Source organism: Bubalus bubalis, chromosome 4 (assembly GCF_019923935.1).
Source record: "Bubalus bubalis isolate 160015118507 breed Murrah chromosome 4, NDDB_SH_1, whole genome shotgun sequence".
In the NCBI taxonomy this organism is placed as follows: domain Eukaryota; kingdom Metazoa; phylum Chordata; class Mammalia; order Artiodactyla; family Bovidae; genus Bubalus; species Bubalus bubalis.
In genome coordinates, this window is record NC_059160.1 from 17322747 (window position 1) to 17343364 (window position 20618).

Genomic DNA, 20618 nt, shown 5'->3' on the forward strand with positions numbered 1-20618 from the left:
AGTGATAAAAAAAATGAATACTTTGATCTCTGAAAAAGAAAATCCTTGTGAATAGCACTTCTTGACTTCTGTGGTATAAATATTCCTACAATGGCCAACTCAGAGCTCCCAATGTGCTATCACTGAACCTGGAGCAGCAAAGGAGGCATCAGGTATTTCTCATGAGCCTGCAGAACCAGCTCCAGGGACACCACCAAGGAGAGGCCTTCACAGACTCTGGATGCTGCCCTCCCTATAGATGTGCTCAAGGTTACAAGGGCCGAGCTTCCCCATCTCAGTTACAGCTCATGGCCCAGGATCTAGGGAGGAACACTCCCTCTCCTTCCCTGTCCATAGGGAGCATCTCATCCAGCCCAGGAACAGAGGGCCAAGTAACAGGCTCTAAAGTGTCCCAGTTGTTCCTGTTGCCTGGTGTTCATGTCCTTGTGTAATCCCCACACTGGAATGTGCATAGTAACATGTCCATAACAAATAGTATATGGCAAAAATGAAGAGACGTCATTGAAGAGATTATGCTTCAAGATGACTCCGGTTTTTCTTTTGGTGACCTATCTTGCTCTCTTTCTCTCTTGCTCTGAATAAGCTAACTGCCACATGTGAACTACTTATTGAGAGACCCTCATGACAAGGAAAGGAGGCAGGCCCCTAGCCAACAATCAGGAAGGGACTGAGTCTCTCAGTTCAACAGTCCACCAAGGTCTGGATGCTGCCAACATCCAGATGAGTACATTTGGGCGATAACAACCCCTAGTTGAACCTTCAGATTATTGCATCCTTGCAAGATATGAAATGAATCAGAGAACCCAGATAGGACATGTCAATTCCTGGCTCACAGAAAGTGTGAGATACTAGGCATTTGCTGACTTAAGCTGCCAAGTTCAGAACTAATTTTTTGCTCAATGACATATAACTAATGCATGGCTTCCCTCCAGAGTCAGAAGACAGGGGTCAACAAGCTTGGGGGTTATACATGAGCCCTCACTGCCTCACCCAGATGAGACTTATTTCTGTGTGACCAGGTCTGCTGCCTGGTCCCACCTGTAACTGGGACCCAAACCATTTCTCTCTGTCATATCAGGTCTCACCCCATGTCCCAGGCACGTGCCTTCCTGTTGGGAACTGAGAAGTGAGTTTCCATGAATCAGCTCTATTAGCTTTTAACTCGGGTCAAAAAATGAGAATCTTTCTTATAGTCTAAGGAGAAGTGGTCCCTGGCATACGATTCACAATGCTCAGTTCTATGACCTGCCCCACGTGTTCTCACTCTGGAAACAGAAGTGATGCATCACAGAGGGAACATCTGGGGAAATGCTGAACTGGAGAAGATCCTGGTGTGTAGTCGGCTCAGGCAGGTGGTCACAACAAGATACCACAGCCTGACTGGTTAAACAACAGAAATGTATTTATCTTATCACAGTTCTGGAGGCTGGTAAGTCAAGATCAAGGTGCTGGCAAGGCTGTGTTCATTATGAGACTTCTGCTCTTGGCTTGCAGGCCATGGCTCCCTCACTGTGTGCTCACCTGGCCTTTCCTCAGGACATGTACACACAGAGAGAGGGAGAGAGATCTGCAAAAGAGGGAGGGAGATCTGCCTCTTCTTCTTATAAAGTCACCTGTTAGATTAGGGCCACATCCTTATGATCTATTTAACATTGTTGGTGGTGGTTTAGTCACTAAGTCATGTCCAGCTCTTGTGACCTCATGGACTATAGCCTGCTAGGCTCCTCTGACCATAGAATTTCCCAGGCAAGAATACTGGAGTAGATAGCCATTTCCTTCTCCAGGGGATCTTTCCAGCCCAGGGATCAAACTCACCTCTCCTGCATTGGCAAGAGGATTCTTTATCACTGAGCCACCAGGGAAGCCTATTTAACCTCAGTTACTTCCTAAAGACCCTATTTCCAATGGATTCAAACTAGGGGCTAGGATTCAACATATTAATTATGGAGTGACACAGTTCAGTCCATAGCCCTGGAGAGGTTCAGGTTTTATAAGTACTGTAAATACAGAATATAATAAGACAATGTCCTTGCCTACATGTAGTTTTTATCTAGTTCATGACACAAACAAGGAGATGATTTCATTACTGTGAAAAGTTCTAGATTTTCTCAGTAATGGTGGGCTTGCTTATTGAGGCTATTTCTTCTGTTGAAAAAGTATAATTAATTTACTAAAAATTATCTTAAAAGCATTAAAGACCTGATAAAGTAGAAAGGGAAAATTGGGCCAACTCTGAAGGGAACATGTAAATTCACTGAGATTCAAAGAGATAGAAAACATTAAAAAAAAAAAAAAGAAAGTAAAACTAACCATAAATTCTGGAGCTGAATAATACAATTAGTGAACTGAAGAATTCAATACAGAGCATCAAAAGCAGCCTTGACCATCAGAGAAGTAGAAATATCATATGACATCCCTTATATATGAATCTAAAAAGAAATGAAAAAAAGTGGACTTATTTATGAAACAGACTCACAAATCTAGAGAACTGAACTTGTGTTAAGGGGAAATAATAGAATGAAGGGAGAGTGAGGGAGTTTGGGATCAACTCCTACACACTGCTATATTTAAAGTGGATAATCAACAAAGACCTACTATACAGCACAAGGAACTCTACTGAGTGTTATGTGGCAGCCTGGATGGGAGGGTAGTTTAGGAGAGAATGGATACACAGATCTGTATGGCTGAGTTTATTTGCTGTTCACCTGAAACTGTCATAACATTGTTAATTGGTTATGTTCATTGTTCAGTGTAGTGGGAATTCCTAATAATGTACTTTCACAGCCTTGAGAAATTTCACAGAAATTGCACCTGGAAAAACAGCATATATTAAGAAACTGTGTTTTTCTTAAGAATAATCTTGTTACAAACCCTAAGCCCAGACCCAGAAGGGAGTATGACTGGGATCATGAAAGCACGGACCTTGGAACATCAGGTCAGCATCAGGCATGAATGCTGCCTATGCACTTGCTGATTGTTCCTGAGACTAGCCCAAAAGGGAACGGTGTGGGGTAAAAACAAGGAGATCTGGACTGTGTCAGTGTAGTGTCTTGGAAATGATAATATCAAAAAAAGCAAAGATGGGCAAAATAAAGGACAGAAATAGTATGGACCTAACAGAATCAGAAGATATTAAGAAGATGTGGGAAGAATACACAGAAGAACTATGCAACAAAGATCTTCATGAGCCAGATAATTACAGTGGTGTGATCACCAACCTAGAGCCAGCCATCCTGGAATGCGAAGTCAAGTGGGCCTTACGAAGCATCACTACAAACAAAGCTAGGAGAGGTGATGGAATTTCAGTTGAGCTATTTCAAATCCTAAAAGATGATGCTATGAAAGTGCTGCACTCAATATGCCAGCAAATTTGGAAAACTCAGCAGTGGCCACAGGACTGGAAAAGGTCAGTTTTCATTCCAATCCCAAAGAAAGGCAATGCCAAAGAATGCTCAAACTACTGCACAATTGCACTCATCTCACATGCTAGTAAAGTAATGCTCAAAATTCTCCAAGCCAGGCTTATACAGTACATGAACTGTGAACTTCCAGATATTCAAGCTGGATTTAGAAAAGGCAGAGGAACCAGAGATTAAAATGCCAACATCCGTTGGATGATCAAAAGAGTTAGAGAGTTCTATTTCTGCTTTATTGACTATGCCAAAGCCTCTGACAGTGTGGACCACAACAAACTGTGGAAAATTCTGAAAGAGATGGAAATACCAGACCACCTGACCTGCCTCTTGAGAAATCTGCATGCGGGTCAGGAAGCAACAGTTAGAACTGGACATGGAACAACAGACTGGTTCCAAATAAGGAAAGGAGTATGTCAAGGCTGTATATTATAACCCTGCTTATTTAACTTATATGCAGAATACATCATGAGAAATGTTGGTCTGGATAAAGCACAAGCCAGAATCAAGGTTGCTGGAAGAAATATCAATAACTTCAGATATTCAGATGACACCACCCTTATGTCAGAAAGCAAAGAAGAACCAAAGAGCCTCTTGATAAAAGTGAAAGAGGAGAGTGCAAAAGTTGGCTTAAAACTCAACATTCAGAAAACTAAGATCATGGCTTCTGTCCCATCACTTCATGGCAAATAGATGGGGAAACAGTGGAAACAGTGACAGACTATTTTGGGGGGCTCCAAAATCTTTATTTTGGGGAGCTGCAGATGGTGACTGCAGCCATGAAATTAAAAGACGCTTACTCCTTGGAAGAAAAGTTACACCCAACCTAGACAGCATATCTAAACGTAAGACCAGAAACTATAAAACTCCTAGAGGAGAATATAGGCAAAACACTCTCCAACATCCATCACAGCAGGATCCTCTATGACCCACCTCCCATAATATTGGAAATAAAAGCAAAAATTAAAAAAATGGGACCTAATTAAACTTAAAAGCTTCTGCACAACAAAGGAAACTATAAGCAAGGTGAAAAGACAGCCTTCAGAATGGGAGAAAATAATAGCAAATGAAGCAACTGACAAACAACTAATCTCAAAAATATACAAGCAACTCCTACAGCTCAATTCCAGAAAAATAAATGACCCAATCAAAAAATGGGCCAAAGAACTAAATAGACATTTCTCCAAAGAAGACATACAGATGGCTAACAAACACATGAAAAGATGCTCAACATCACTCATTATCAGAGAAATGCAAATCAAAACCACTATGAGGGACCATTTCACGCCAGTCAGAATGGCTGTGAACCAAACGTCTACAAGCAATAAATGCTGGAGAGGGTGCAGAGAAAAGAGAACCCTCTTACACTGTTGGTGGGAATGCAAACTAGTACAGCCACTATGGAGAACAGTGTGGAGATTCCTTAAAAAAACTGGAAATAGAACTGCCTTATGATCCAGCAATCCCACTGCTTGGCATACACTCTGAGGAAACCAGAAGGGAAAGAGACACATGTACTCCAATGTTCATCGCAGCACTGTTTATAATAGCCAAGACATGGAAGCAACCTAGATGTCCATCAGCAGATGAATGGATAAGAAAGTTGTAGTACATATACACAATGGAGTATTACACAGCCATTAAAAAGAATACATTTGAATCAGTTCTAATGAGGTGGATGAAACCGGAGCCTATTATACAGAGTGAAGTAAGCCAGAAAGAAAAACACCAATATAGTATACTAACACACATACATGGAATTTAGAAAGATGGTAACAATAACCCTGTGTACGAGACAGCAAAAGAGACACTGATGTATAGAACAGTCTTTTGGACTCTGTGGGAGAGGGAGAGGGTGGGATGATTTGGGAGAATGGCATTGAATTATGTATAATACCATATATGAAATGAGTCGCCAATCCAGGTTCGATGCACCATACTGGATGCTTGGGGCTGGTGCACTGGGACGACCCAGAGGGATGGTATGGGGAGGGAGGGGGGAGGAGGGTTCAGGATGGGGAACACATGTATACCTGTGGCAGATTCATTTTGATATATGGCAAAACCAATAAAATATTGTAAAGTTAAATAAAATACAATTTAAAAAAAAGGCAATAACATTACTTTACCAACAAAGGTCCGTCTAGTCAAAGCTATGGTTTTTCCAGTAGTCATGTATGGAGGTAAGAGTTGGACTATAAAGAAAGCTGAGCACTGAAGAATTGATGCTTTTGAACTGTAGTGTTCGAGAAGACTCTTGAGAGTCCCTTGGACAGCAAGGAGATCCAACCAGTTCATTCTAAAGGAAATCAGTCCTGAATATTCATTGGAAGGACTGATGCTGAAGCTGAAAGTCCAATACTTTGACCACCTGATGAGAAAAACTGACTCATTTGAAAAGACCCTCATGCTGGGAAAGATTGAAGGTGGAAGGGGAAGGGTATGACAGAGGATGAGGTGGTTAGACGGCATCACCGACTCAATGGACATGAGTTTGAGTAAACTCCGGGAGTTGGTGAGGGACAGGGAGGCCTGTTGTGCTGCAACAGTTGCAATAGTGCTGCAACAGCTGTGCTGCACCCTTTGTGACCCCTGCCCATGGGGTCACAAAGAGTTGGACACGACTGAGTGACAGAACTGAACTGAACTGAGTCTGCAATTAGGAATAAAAGCTGGATTCAGAGTGGACTCTGCACCTCAGTCCAGCAGAGGCTGCAGGCCCCCAATCCATTGCACCAGATTTCATGTTCTGTCTTCATTTTCATCACTCACTCCCATACCATTAGGGCAACAGTTCAGTTACCCAGTAATGTCCAATTCTTTGTGACCCCATGGACTACAGTGTGCCAGGCCTCCCTGTCCCTCACCATCTCCCAGAGTTTGACCTAGTTCATCTTCATTGATCGGTGATGCAGTCCGGTCATCTCATCCTCTGCTGCCCTCTTCTCCTTCTGCCCTCAATCTTTCCCAGCATCATGGACTTTTCCAATGAGTTGTTTGTTCACATCAGATGACCAAAATACTGGAGCTTCAGCTTTAGCATCAGTCCTTCCAGTGAATATTCAGGGTCAATCTCCCATAAGGTTGACTGGTTTGATCTCCTTGTTGTCCAAAGGACTTTCAAGAGTCTTCTTCAGAACCACAGTTTGAAAGCATCAATTCTTTGGCATTCTAGCTTCTTTACAGTCCAGCTCTCACAACAGTTTGTAACATTGGGAAGACCATAACCTTGACTATATGGATCTTTGTTGGTAGAATAATGTCTCGGCTTTTCAACACAGTCTAGGTTTGTCATCGCTTTCCTGACAAGAAGCAGCTATCTTCTGATTTCATGGCTGCAGTCACCATCTTCGGTGATTTTGGAGCCCAAGAAGAGGAAATCTGTCACTACTTCCACCTTTTCCCTCTCTATTTGCCAAGCAATAATGGGGCCAGATACCTATATTACAATATAAAATAAAATGTTTAAAAAAAACAAACATACTTGACCAAGCAGAAGAATCAATGGGTTAAAAGAAAGATCAGTTGAAATTATACAATCAGAGGAGCGAAAATAATGAAAAGAAATTAAAAAAAAAAAAAACCTACAGGAATTATGGATGTCATTAAGAGAAACAAGGTATCCAAGATGCCTGCTCAGTCGAGTCTGACTCTTTGTGACCCCATGGACTGCAGCCCTCCAGAATCCTCTGTCCACAGGATTCTCCAGGCAAGAATACTGGAGTGGGTTGTCATTTCCTTCTCCAGGGGATCTTCCTGACTGAGGGACTGAACCCATGTCTCTTACATCTCCTGCGTTGGCAGGTGGCTTCATTACCATTAGTGCCACCTGGAAGCTTGGGTTCTAATCTTACCTGTACTACTTACTCACATCTTCAGTTCAGTTCAGTCGCTCAGTCATGTCCGACTCTTTGAGACCCCATGAATTGCAGCACACCAGGCCTCCCTGTCCATCACCTACTCCCAGAGTTCACTCAAACTCACATCCATCAAGTCGGTGATGTCATCCAGCCATCTCATCCTCTGTCGTCCCCTTCTCCTCCTGCCCCCAATTCCTCCCAGCATCAGAGTCTTTTCCAATGAGTCAACTCTTCGCATGAGGTGGCCAAAGTACTGGAGTTTCAGCTTTAGCATCATTCCTTCTGAAGAACACCCAGGACTGATCTCCTTTAGAATGGACTGGTTGGATCTCCTCGCAGTCCAAGGGATTCTCAAGAGTCTTCTCCAACACCACAGTTCAAAAGCATCAATTCTTTGGTGCTCAGCTTTTTCACAGTCCAACTCTCATATCCATACATGACCACTGGAAAAACCATAGCCCTGACTAGACGGACCTTTGTTGGCTAAGTAATATCTCTGCTTTTTAATATGCTATCTAGATTGGTCATAACTTTCCTTCTAAGGAGTAAGCATCTTTTAATTCCATGGCTGCAATCACCATCTGCAGTGATTTTGAAGCACATAAAAATAAAGTCTGACACTGTTTCCACTGTTTCCCCATCTATTCCCATGAAGTGATCAGACCAGATGCCATGATCTTCGTTTTCTGAATGTTGAGCTTTAAGCCAACTTTTGCACTCTCCTCTTTCACTTTCATCAAGAGGCTCTTTATTTCCTCTTCACTTTCTGCCATAAGGGTGGTGTCATCTGCATATCTGAGGTTATTGATATTTCTTCTGGCAATCTTGATTCCAGCTTGTGCTTCTTCCAGCTCAGCGTTTCTCATGTTGTACTCTGAGTATAAGTTAAATAAGCAGGGTGACAATATACAGCCTTGATGTACTCCTTTTCCTATTTGGAACAAGTCTGTTGTTCCATGTTCAGTTCTAACTGTTGCTTCCTGACCTGCATATAGGTTTCTCAAGAGGCAGGTCAGGTGGTCTGGAATTCCCATCTCTTTCAGAATTTTCCACAGTTTATTGTGATCCACACAGTCAAAGGCTTTGGCATAGTCAATAAAGCAGAAATAGATATTTTTTCTGGAACTCTCTTGCTTTTTCGATGATCCAGCGGATGTTGGCAGTTTGATCTCTGGTTCCTCTGCCTTTTCTAAAACCAGCTTGAACATCAGGAAGTTCACGGTTCACGTATTGCTGAAGCCTGGCTTGAAGAATTTTGAGCATTACTTTACTAGCGTGTGAGATGAGTGCGATTGTGCGGTAGTTTGAGCATTCTTTGGCATTGCCTTACCTGTATTATTTAGGCAAATGATTTAACTTTGCTTTGCCTCAGTTTCCTGAAATATTTTTTGAAATAAAGATATCTTGCCTAGTAGGACTGCTGTGCTCTCAAGTTCATATAGGTACCTGGTAGCGTAGTAGTCACAGTCATGGTGTAAAGAGCTCCCGTATAAATCATAACAGAATGACGAACATCACAACTTAAAAAGCACAAATGTGAGCAAAGAAGGAGTACATGAAGCATTAAATTAGTGAATACACACTAGTTTTTGCCTATGAAACTGGGTAAGATTTTAAAACTTGGTAAAAAGCAAATGTTAGTGAGGATAAGTGGAATCTAATAGTCTCACACAATACTAGTGGAAATAAAATTCAGTGCAGACATTTCAAAAGGCACTTAATCTCTATGTACCAAAAGCCTTGAAGATATTCATAGCCTATAGAACAGCAATTCCAGCCGGAAAATATTGTTAAGAGAAATAATTATGAATGGTCCTTACATTAAATACAGAAAAGTTCAGATCAACTTTTTTCATGATAGCAGAAATGTCGGAAACTACTAAATGCCTGACAAAATAAAATTTATCTTTTAAAACAGGACAAAAAACGTTAAATAAAATTTTCTCTGTATGTTTGTTTGGTCCTCCTCCCAATGTGCAGTGTGCATCTGTATTGCAGAATAACCAGGACTTCTCAAGTATGGGAGTGCCTTCTCAGCCTTGAAGATAAATTATTTTTTTCTTCTGATAATAGCATTGTAACTTGTTAAAAGAATAGCATTCTTACCCAGCTCTGTTGGGGGTCATGGTGACTTGATGATTAACTGACATATATATCCTTGGTGAACTTCATGTAAAATATCAGTATATCATTCTGATATATGATCCTTTGTCTCAAAACTGTATATGACTATACCTTCATCTTCTAACATGAAGATTACCCAGAGATTTTCCCAAATATCTGCTTCCAAGATTATTAGCTTCAATGTGGGTGGAATAAAATTCTTTTTTTCCCTCCATAACTTGATTGTTAATTGAATTTGTTTTGATATGTGTAACACAGGTGATTAGGTGAGTATATTGCATTTCAATTATGTAGCAAAATAACTGGAGGAAATTTAAAATTTCCATGTTTTCCCTGGAATATCTTATATTTTTGTAATACTATGATTAAACATTTCTATTGAGTGAAAGAATACTTAATGATATAAAAGTGTTAGTCATTCAGTCGTGTCCAACTCTTTGCCACCCCATGAACTGTGTAGCCTGACAGGCTCCTCTGTCCATGGGATTCTCCAGGCAAGCGCATTGGAGTGGGTAGTCATTCCCTTCTCCAGGGAATCTTCCTGTCCCAGGGATTGAAGCCTGGTCTCTGGCTGCAGGCAGATTCTTTAATATTTGAACCACCAGGGAAGCCCATAATGATATAGAAATATGTGCAAAATATATTGTTAACTTTTAAAACCAGGTTACAAAATAATATATACTGAACTACCTAATCTTGAGGGTCTGTGTTATTGTGTATAAGGACATCAGTTGTGCTTGAAGGGACCATTTTTCATCAATGCCCATCATGGATTTCATGGTGGAGACTCCTATAATGTGTGCCAAGCCCAGAAATCATCAAATGCTCACAGAAGCCAGGAATATTGTTATACAAGGAGACCACTGTTATACAAGACCAATGTCGTATGAAGTAGAATAAGAATAAATTTTCGGTAGAAGAATACTGAACAGTGTTGTTTCACTGAAACAACAAAATGAGAAGAACACTTCCTTTGGCAAAACTGTCTTGCTTCATAAATAACTTCTAAAGAAATTTCCTAGTTTCCTAGTAAGGGTGGATGCCTTGCAAAGAACACAAGTTGTCTCCCCCTTCCGGAGTACAAAATTCACCTCTGTCTTCCAGAGCCCTCAGGAAGAGATGCTTCACCAGCATCTGCCCAGCACCCAGCACTCAAGGAGCAGAGACAAAGAAGGAGGGGGGTTCCCAAGGAGAGCTGCAGACTGGGATGAGACAGGGCTGCACTGAGTTTCAGCGGACCAGGACCCACATCTGAGAGAGCCACCTCCTCCAGGCTGGAGACCAGATTCTCTGCAGCCCCAGCCCTGACACCCACCATCCTCTCAGGGAAACCAGCTCCAACAAGAGACCAGAGAGGGCATGAGAGAGAAAGTGTTCCCTACAGAGTCACAGCAGATTCTGGGAGGGAAGCAAAGAACCATCCCAGGCCCCCAGCACATCAGGAAACAAGTCACAGGAAACGGGGCAGAGACTCGGGAACGTATACACTTGGGGCTGCGCATCAACTGATATCTACAGACAAGAGGTCCCCTCTCCTGGCTGCTGACTCCTCTGCTCCACAGTGGACACCTGGTAGGAACAGGTGAGGCCAGCAGGCAGAGCTTCTTACAGAGCCCAGTGCTGGCAGACAGGGCAACAAGCAAAGCGGAGCCTGGGGGATGGGGAAGAGGAGCTAGAGAGAGGCAGGCAGATGCACGATTGTCTCTGATCTGGTTACATGCAGTGACCCAGCCCTGTGGGACCCTGTGTGCTTCACAGACTAACAGACTCAGTCTCTGCTCAGCAGCCCCAGTCCTCTCACACAGACAGGCTTCACACACACCCTCACACACACACTCTCACACACACACTCTCACACACCCCACACACACACACTCACACACCCTCACACAAACACACCCTTACACACTCCTCACTCACCCTCACATACACTCATACAAGCACAAAGCCCACAGGAGCATAGACAGGAAACACAGGGACACAGGAGCAATGCTCACACACCAGGCACATGGAGCATGTGGGAACAGCCCAGAGTCCCAGCTGAGGTCAGTTGCTGGAACTTCCTCACACTGGGAGCCACTGGGACCCTAGAAGCTTCCTGAGAACAAGGAAGACAGTGGAGGGACTCAGGCTGACCCAGCTCGGTCCAGACCAAACCTCACTGCTCCGTAAAATCTGCCACTATGACCAGTGGACCGCCCACAAGACAGGGACCAATATTCACAGTCAGTGTGGCTTCTTTTTAGTCAAAAACACTGAGGCTCAGTTCCAGAACTCCAGACACCTTTCCCTTCACCAAGGCATCCACTGCATGGTGTGGAGCCAGGACAGAGGGGCAGATCTTACCTTGACCACTCACCACGGTGCAGAGGAGGAGGACACAGATTCCCCACAGGGAGAGGTGTCTGTCCAGAGCCATCCTGACCCCACACCCTCAAGGTCACAGTCCCAGCTGCAGGATCAGCCTGTGAGGAAGCATCAGGGTGCCGACCGGGGTCTATATAGACCACCCCTTACACCCTCCCTCCTGAGAGCCAATAGCGACACCTCTCACCATTTCAGGCACTATCGAAGGCTGCATCTGCCACTTTCTGCAGCTCAGACACCAATGAGCTTCTGCATCTTCAACATCTCCTTATATGAGCAACACAGTCCTTTGACCTCTTGCTTCCGTGGTCCTGAGATCTGGGCCCCATAATCAGGGCTGGCTTAGAAAACTATGAGTACCTCTCTTTCCTCTGATCACCCTGGCCGATCCCCAAGGACTGTGAGATTTCACAGAGTCAGGTTGTGGAATCGATTGGCCCTCAGGGAATAACTCTAGTGGAATCAAGCACTGATCTTCCAAGTACTGAGCTCAGGGTGGAAGCCAAGTACTAGAAGAAGGTTTGAAATACAAGAATACTTGTCAGGCCAGAAGAAAATGAGGACAAGGATTGCAGGAAATCACAGACCATGGAGAGGGTGAGATGGAAACCATTAAGTTGAAGGGATGAGAATGTAGGTCTTATCTTTTCAGAATGATCTGGACACTGGGTCCTGGAGAAGGTGCATGTGTGCTTAATTGTGTCCTACTCTTTGTGAGCCCTGGACTGTAACCCACCAGGCTCTCCTGTCCGTAGGCTTTCACAGGCAAGAATACTGGAGTGTGTTGCTATTTCCTTCTCGAGGGTATCTTCCCAACCCAGGGGTCTCCTGTGCCTCCTGCATTGGCAGGTGGGTTCTTTATTGCTGAACCACCTGGGAAGCCCTATAAGGGGTTTTCACACATGCTAAATCCCTTTATGTTTACTGAATTTCATTTTATGTGAAATACCCCTTTCAGCTATTCAACAAATGATGCTTCAGGAGAGAAAGAGATTGCTGTTATAGGAAACAAAGAAAAAGTAGTAGTCATTATTCAACTCTAGCCCTCCAAAATAGGAGTGGGGATCTCTAGAAGAAAATATGTAGCTTAGAAAGATTAACATTTTCTAAACTTCACATTTTTCCCCTTTGGATGTTGAGAGTTTGGTTTGATAGGATTCAGAACCCACTTGTATTATAAGCTATAGCTAAATTAGATGCAAAATATTGTTTAATGGAACTGCCCCCAGACAGAAGGATAAATAGAAAGTATTCTGCTGCACAGTGGCTGCAGGCAAGGGGCAAAGAGGCAAATGAAGCAGAAAAGAGAAGACGGTTCATTCATTCTGAGTTTAAGAGGAAAGGTGGCAGCAAGAATGGAAGCCAAGGTGGATTGAGGGCACAGAGCCAAGTAAAAGGGACTGATGTCCAGTGTGGCCATTGCTGCCTTGTTGTGTCCCACTGATCAGAGAAGCTCCCATATGCTTTCCAGAAAGTAGCCCAGGGATGAGGATAGAGAATGAGAAGGGACGTAATGGTGCAAGACAGATCTCCCCCATTGAAATTCAAGGTCACTAACATACTGCCCTCATCCTCATACTCCCTCAGGCTAAAGATTCCCATGATGCACCTCTGTGGCCCACAGAAATCCACCCTGAGGCCCCCTCATCGTGACTCTCATCATTTCAGCACAAATGAGGGAAGGACCCATCTGTGACACACACCACACACACCTCAGAGTCCCCACTAGAGCTCAGAGACAGCTTCACACCCTCCCCCTAGCACACCTGACAGTCTCGGTGAAGCCAACACTGAAGGCAGCTGTGGACCAGTCTATAGCCTTGTCACATCCCCCACTGAAAGGACCCCTCATCCTGGTCAACAGACACAGCTTCTTTGTCCTGCCATGCCCGTCCTTTCTACTTGAGACTCAGGTAAATGAAAAGGGAGAATAGTCAATTGAACACATGCTTTTCTCCCTCTAAATATGCTAATATTAACCCATTATTTTTTAACACTTACTTGTCCTGTGTTCCGATGACTTCCAAGCCCCTATCTGTACATGAACCCCATCTCCTTCTGGATGCTTAACACATTAGTGATAATAACCGATTATAAATGTCAAAACCAGAATATAAACTCAGGTGCTAGGGTAGGAACAGGATCTGCTCAGTCACTAGAGTCGATGCTCTACTCCCCGTGGGTGCCAGAGTCACCATTCCTTATGTTATGGACTCTGCAGCATCACCAGAAAACACCAGACAAACACCTAGAACACAGGATGTGCTTCCTGGATTTCAGTCATTCGTCCCACAGGATGACACAGGGATGCCAGGGATGCATTTAGTGAACCAGGTACACATGGTCTCACCTCAGGATTGAGACCTTGTAGGTAACATACTGTTAGGGACTCCATACCCTATTATAAGGATGGAGTGGGATGGAAGGAGGGGCTAAGCCAGGGCTGGCAGGCTGTGCCCAGGCAGCACCCTCTACCCCAGAGCTGGAGATGCAGGGTCAGCATGGACCAACTCTCCCTCTGATGAATGTTCGTCTTCTCTGACACATAAGGAAATCTCAGTGTCTAATCTCATCCAAGATTTGAAGGAGGAATGCTTTAGGGAGGACACTAACCCAGCTGTGTCCATGTGAACTTCAGGGGTCAGGAGAACAGGCTCAGCAACCAGTCTGCCCCGGCCTGACTCAGAGCTCAGCCACATACCATGTGTGTGACCTTGAACAGGGTCCTCACACTCTCTATATAGTGGCTTTGCCTGTAAAAGAAGAGTTATGCTTGTGTATAGATGACAGAGTTTTGGTTAGAATTAAATGAGTTGGCATTAGTAAGAGATATAACCACTAGTCAACAGTAGTACACCTTCTTGGCGGAGAAACAATATTAGGGCTCCTCTCTCCATCCCATCCCAGGAATCCCAGGACTCTAGAACGGGAATTCAATTCTGTTACCTGGAGCCTTGACGAACTGTCAAACTCTCCCAGGAACCACATGCTGTGACAGTGATTGGGGCCAGAATTGTGAGTCTTCCACACATCGCCCCTTCTCTCCGTGTCCTAGAGAGAGGTTCTACTGCTCATGAACCTCGACCTTACCAACTGTGAACCTCATGAAATAAGTTGTTTACTTGCTAATTTTACTTTATAAATGGACTTGGTAAAGGTTCTGTGTCTAATTCACCTCCTTATGCCCAATGCCTGCTAATTAAAAATCCTAAATGATGTCTATTGTATACCTGAATGAATGAATGTCAGCCAGGTATTCTACACAAATCATTTCAATCAAAAGAAATCTTTTGAGATATAATTTAACTTGATGTGAGGACTTAACAGCCCAATGCAAGTTGTGTCACTTGCTGTAATGGTATTTCAATATAATTAAATAGTATAAACTATGTATGGTTCACTTCTACACTTTTCTGCAATGAATGCAGTCAATTGCAATACCAGAAACAAGGCTAGCCCCATTCCAAGAGCAGTGCTGAGAGAGCTAGTTCTAAACATGTATAAATGCTGCATCTTTGTATATCTGACAATAGACAGACCTTAGCACAGTGACAGGTGAACTCCTGGTCTTGTCTTAATCAGATATAGCCTACTGGTCCGGATGTTTATATACTTATCATTTGGCTTATTTTCAATCAAACCACACATAACTGTAACAGGAAGAAACTGTTATAAAAAAATTTAGTTTAACAGCTTCTGTATTAAATTAGAAGTGCAGAAGTAAAGAGTAGGAAGAATCCTGTTCTTTAATTTAGACTGTTTATTTCATCTTATGGATTGTAAAACAATACAATATGTAGCATTATTATTCCCAATTCACCATGAAAATATGGAGGTTTCAGAGGTTAAGTAATCTCTTTGTAGAAAAGTAAATAATTAAATATCCTTGGTAGAGGGACATTTTCAGGACAAGAGTGACTAATATACAAAATCAGTTTAGTCATGTCTGACTCTTCGCGACCCCATGAACTGCAGCACGCCAGGCCTCCCTGTCCACCACCAACTCCCGGAGTCCACCCAAACCCATGTCCATCGAGTCAATGATGCCATCCAGCCATCTCATCCCCTGTCATCCTCTTCTTCTCCTTCCCTCAGTGTTTCCCAGCATCAGGGTCTTTTCCAATGAGTCAGCTCTTCGCATCAGCTGGCCAAAGTATTGGAGTTTCAGCCTCAACAGCAGTCCTTCCAATGAACACCCAGGACTGATCTCCTTTAGATGGACTGGTTGGATTTCCTTGCAGTCCAAGAGACTCTCAAGAGTCTTCTCCAACACCACAGTTCAAAAGCATCGATTCTTCGGCACTCAGCTTTCTTTATAGCCCAACTCTCACATCCATACATGACCACTGGATATACATGTATATACAAAACTATACAAAATATTTTTGAATTTAAAAAGAACTATACAGCTTTAAAAGGAAACAATTGACTTGTTATACCAGAGTGTTTGAGACCCACCTCACCATCTGTGTTCCTTGTATGGATGAGACCAAGGTTGGTAAAGGCTTTTTTACCAAAGACCACTTCATCACAAGGGCATGTGATGAGCTTGGTCATGAGCTGGCTGAGGTCCAGATCATCATCTCTCTTCAGCCCTTTACAGTCTATAACCAGCAACATCTAACAGAGAGTATGGCACTGAGTTGGCCTCATTCATTCCTTCATAGTGCAGCTTCAGATACCCAGAGACCAGAGCAGATCAAAGCTACTAAATCAAAGACAAGCAGATTCTAAGTGGAGAGCATGCAGACCAAAGACACTTCCCCACTGCTATTGGGAAGTAAGAAACCCTCCCACCCCAGACACCATCTGGGGGAGGAGAGACAAGAAGATGTCTCCTTAAATACAGGAAAACCAGTCTCAGCAGGGAGCTTCAACTAGAGTTGACAAGATAATTATTACCATAAACCCGAGCTAACTTGGGGGACAAATTTTAAATGGGAAAGTCTGTGATTTTAAATTGGAGAGTCTGTGTTAACTTTTTGGAACTTTTAATCCATGTAAACACACCTTGCTACTGCACAAGATGAAATCAGTTATAAAAATAGCAAATACTACATTTATGAATATTTGAATTCTAGAGGACACATTTTCAAGCCCACTACAGAAATAAAATATGTATATCTTCCTTTGTTTTTAAAAGCACGGAGTTGTCATCTCTGTGAACTCTTTCTAATTCCTCCAGCTCAAAACTACTGCTGTGTCTATTTAATCTGTAAAAACTAAAACTTTCTTATTGTCTCTAAAGAGGGGGCTTCTTGCCCAGAGATAAATCCATGCACATATGGACACCTTATCTTTGACAAAGGAGGCAGGAATATACAATGGATTAAAGACAATCTCTTTAACAAGTGGTGCTGGGAAAACTGGTCAACCACCTGTAAAAGGATAAAACTAGAACACTTTCTAACACCATACACAAAAACAAACTCAAAATGGATTAAAGATCTAAATGTAAGACCAGAAACTATAAAACTCCTAGAGGAAAACATAGGCAAAACACTCTCTGACATACATCACAGCAGGATCCTCTATGACCCACCTCCCAGAATATTGGAAATAAAAGCAAAAATAAACAAATGGGACCTAATTAACCTTAAAAGCTTCTGCACAACAAAGGAAACTATTAGCAAGGTGAAAAGACAGCCTTCAGAATGGGAGAAAATAATAGCAAATGAAGCAACTGACAAAGAATTAATCTCAAAAATATACAAGCAACTCCTACAGCTCAACTCCAGAAAAATAATGACCCAATCAAAAAATGGGACAAAGAACTAAATAGACATTTCTCCAAAGAAGACATACAGATGGCTAACAAACACATGAAAAGATGCTCAACATCACTCATTATCAGAGAAATGCAAATCAAAACCACTATGAGGTACCATTTCATGCCAGTCAGAATGGCTGCGATCCAAAAGTCTACAAGTAATAAATGCTGGAGAGGGTGTGGAGAAAAGGGAACCCTCTTACACTGTTGGTGGGAATGCAAACTAGTACAGCCACTATGGAGAACAGTGTGGAGATTCCTTAAAAAACTGGAAATAGAACTGCCTTATGATCCAGCAATCCCACTGCTGGGCATACACACCAAGGAAACCAGAAGGGAAAGAGACACGTGTACCCCAATGTTCATCGCAGCACTGTTTATAATAGCCAGGACATGGAAGCAACCTAGATGTCCATCAGAAGATGAATGGATAAGAAAGCCGTGGTACATATACACAATGGAGTATTACTCAGCCATTAAAAAGAACTCATTTTGATATTTGGCAAAACTAATACAATTATGTAAAATTTAAAAATAAAATAAAATTAAAAAAAAAAGAATACATTTGAATCAGTTCTAATGAGGTGGATGAAACAGGAACCTATTATACAGAGTGAAGTAAGCCAGAAAGAAAAACACCAATACAGTATACTAACGCATATATATGGAATTTAGAAAGATGGTAACAATAACCCTGTGTACAAGACAGCAAAAGAGACACTGATGTATAGAACAGTCTTATGGACTCTGTGGGAGAGGGAGAGGGTGGGAAGATTTGGGAGAATGGCATTGAAACATGTAAAATATCATGTATGAAATGAGTTGCCAGTCCAGGTTCTATGCACGATACTGGATGCTTGGGTCTGGTGCACTGGGATGACCCAGAGGGATGGAATGGGGAGGGAGGAGGGAGGAGGGTTCAGGATGGGGAACACATGTATACCTGTGGCGGATTCATTTTGATATTTGGCAAAACTAATACAATTATGTAAAGTTTAAAATAAAATAAAATTAAAAAAAATAATAAAGAAGGGGCTTCTTGAGAGCAATTATTGTGTCTTGTTCTTCAATGTCTCTATAAGCTCAAGTAAAGACACATAGAGAGAGCTTAACAAATATTAGATAAGAAATGAACGTATGAACAAATGCTGAAAAATCACCCTGCAGTTAGTGATACTGAGTGGGGAAGGGAAGTGGAGGCAGGGGAGACATATACCTGACTAATCCCCCTTGGCACAGACTGAGGTGGAGTAGGGAGTCAGAGACACACCAGCCAAAGGATTCAAGTACAAAATGCCTTCAAATCCCACTCTGGGAGGGTCAGATCTTGTTCAATCTCTGCAGAAAGCTGTACCTCAGAAGCTTCTCCAAGGTGAGGAAAAACTGACAACACTGCTCTCAAGATTTCTACTGAAGGATGTAGATAGACAGTTATACTCATCAAATAGCTGTATTTCTACTCCCGTGACTCATTCTGGGCAATGAAGCATGGGTGGTGTCTCCTGTGTCACTTCCAAGTGGACGCATGAAAAGCCCAAGTGCGCCTCTGTAGTCTCTCTCTTTGCCCTGTCACAGAAGATGCCTGTTCCAGATGGTGCCTGTGCAAGAACCTCACTGACCACAAACACCTGTAGGTTGTGATGAGCGTGTGTATGTGTCTGTATGTGAATGTATGTGTATGTAGGCATTTCTGTGTGTGTGTGTGTGTGTGTGTGTGTGTGTATGTGACTGAGATTTGGGGGTCACTTTTTCCAGTGGCAAAACAGAGTCTTTTCTGATGGATACAAAGGAGAAAGAAGACTTGAAAAGAAGACAGAATCTGTCATGTGAAGCAGGTACTTTCCTGGATCTCCCCTTCCTTCTGTTTCTTCATCCCAAGCTGCTCCCTCAGGTCTCACCTTGCTTCCTCTGTTGGGCTTGGTTGTTTCTCAGTCACCATTTCTGATTGACCAGCAACTAGATCTAAGCCCTGTTTAAGAGCGCCCGCCCCTAGTGCATCTCCTGTTCCCTTTACATCACTCTGTGCTGACAGTCAGGCTCAGTTTCCCGAATTTGCCTCTTGGCATCTTGACCTTCATCCTTAAATAGCTCTTCTTTCCTCTGAGTTAGCCAATCCATAATCTTTGATCCTATTTTACCTTTCACCAATCCTGTACTAATGAAAAGGCAACATGTATTTTCTAAGCCCCCTCAGTTTTTTCTTGATTTCCTGAACAAATCTGATTTCTGGATTTAGTGTTCCATGGTCAAGAAATAATTTGGTTAAGAAATAATTTTGCTGAATATTTTTTCCTCATCTCAAGAAAATGGCTGTTTCAAAACCTATATCCTTGTGAGCACAGCCCTAGGGCTTTCCTCACAGGACTTGGAAGGGGCTGGTGTAAGGAGAGATTGTGAGGTTGAAGCTTTATTAGCTTCATGATTAATCCACCTCTGCTCATAGTTGATATAATGACCAACTCCAGAGCTATTGAGTTCTTGTAGGTGGTCATTCTTAAACCTCTTAAACCCAAGATTAATGTCACTGGGATGGCCCTCATAGTTCAAAGACTGAGTGGTTGCTCAGACTTGAACTCTATGAACCGATGCTCTATTGCACATGGAGCTTTGGTGCAGCTGAGTCCAGCCTGCAGACCAGCCTAAGAACACTGGAAACATGGGAAAATGTGTTCCTCCTTTAACATCTAAAAGTCTGTGAACAGATTCTCTTTTCCTTATCATCGAATCCTTCCCCATCTGGCATGCTACCAAGGCTCTTGAAGGCTGCAAGTATCAGCTAAGGCCCTTCCAGGGCCCAGGATTGGAATGAGACCTGAACTTGTGTTAAGTTCTGTATTTCCACTCTCTATAACTTAATAGATGTTCACCTAATGTTTACTGAATGACTGAATGACACTATGCTAGACATTTAAAAGAAAATATCTTAAATATAAAGAACTATTTTTGAGGACATCATTTAGCTAATTGATATTTTTGTTTTAAAGGCAAATGCTTTCAGCAATTAGCAGGGCAAAATTTGATTTTCAAAAAGAAGGCGCACATCACCACCAGATACATCACAACGAACTCTGCAAATCTCTATCT

At 42.6% G+C, this 20618-nt stretch overlaps 2 protein-coding genes across 2 annotated transcripts in view; one reads left to right on the forward strand and one right to left on the reverse strand.

Annotated features, from left to right (window-relative positions):
* The window catches only part of LOC102391350 (antigen WC1.1), a 54538-nt gene extending 42680 nt beyond the window's left edge, over positions 1–11858 (reverse strand). The window contains exon 1 of the mRNA XM_045165283.1: positions 11744–11858. Coding sequence (XP_045021218.1) covers positions 11744–11816 — 73 coding nt within the window. The 5' untranslated portion in view covers positions 11817–11858. The remainder of the gene's footprint in view (positions 1–11743) is intronic.
* The window catches only part of LOC102402808 (antigen WC1.1), a gene marked incomplete in the record, with an annotated part of 1152186 nt that overhangs the window by 477962 nt on the left and 653606 nt on the right, over positions 1–20618 (forward strand).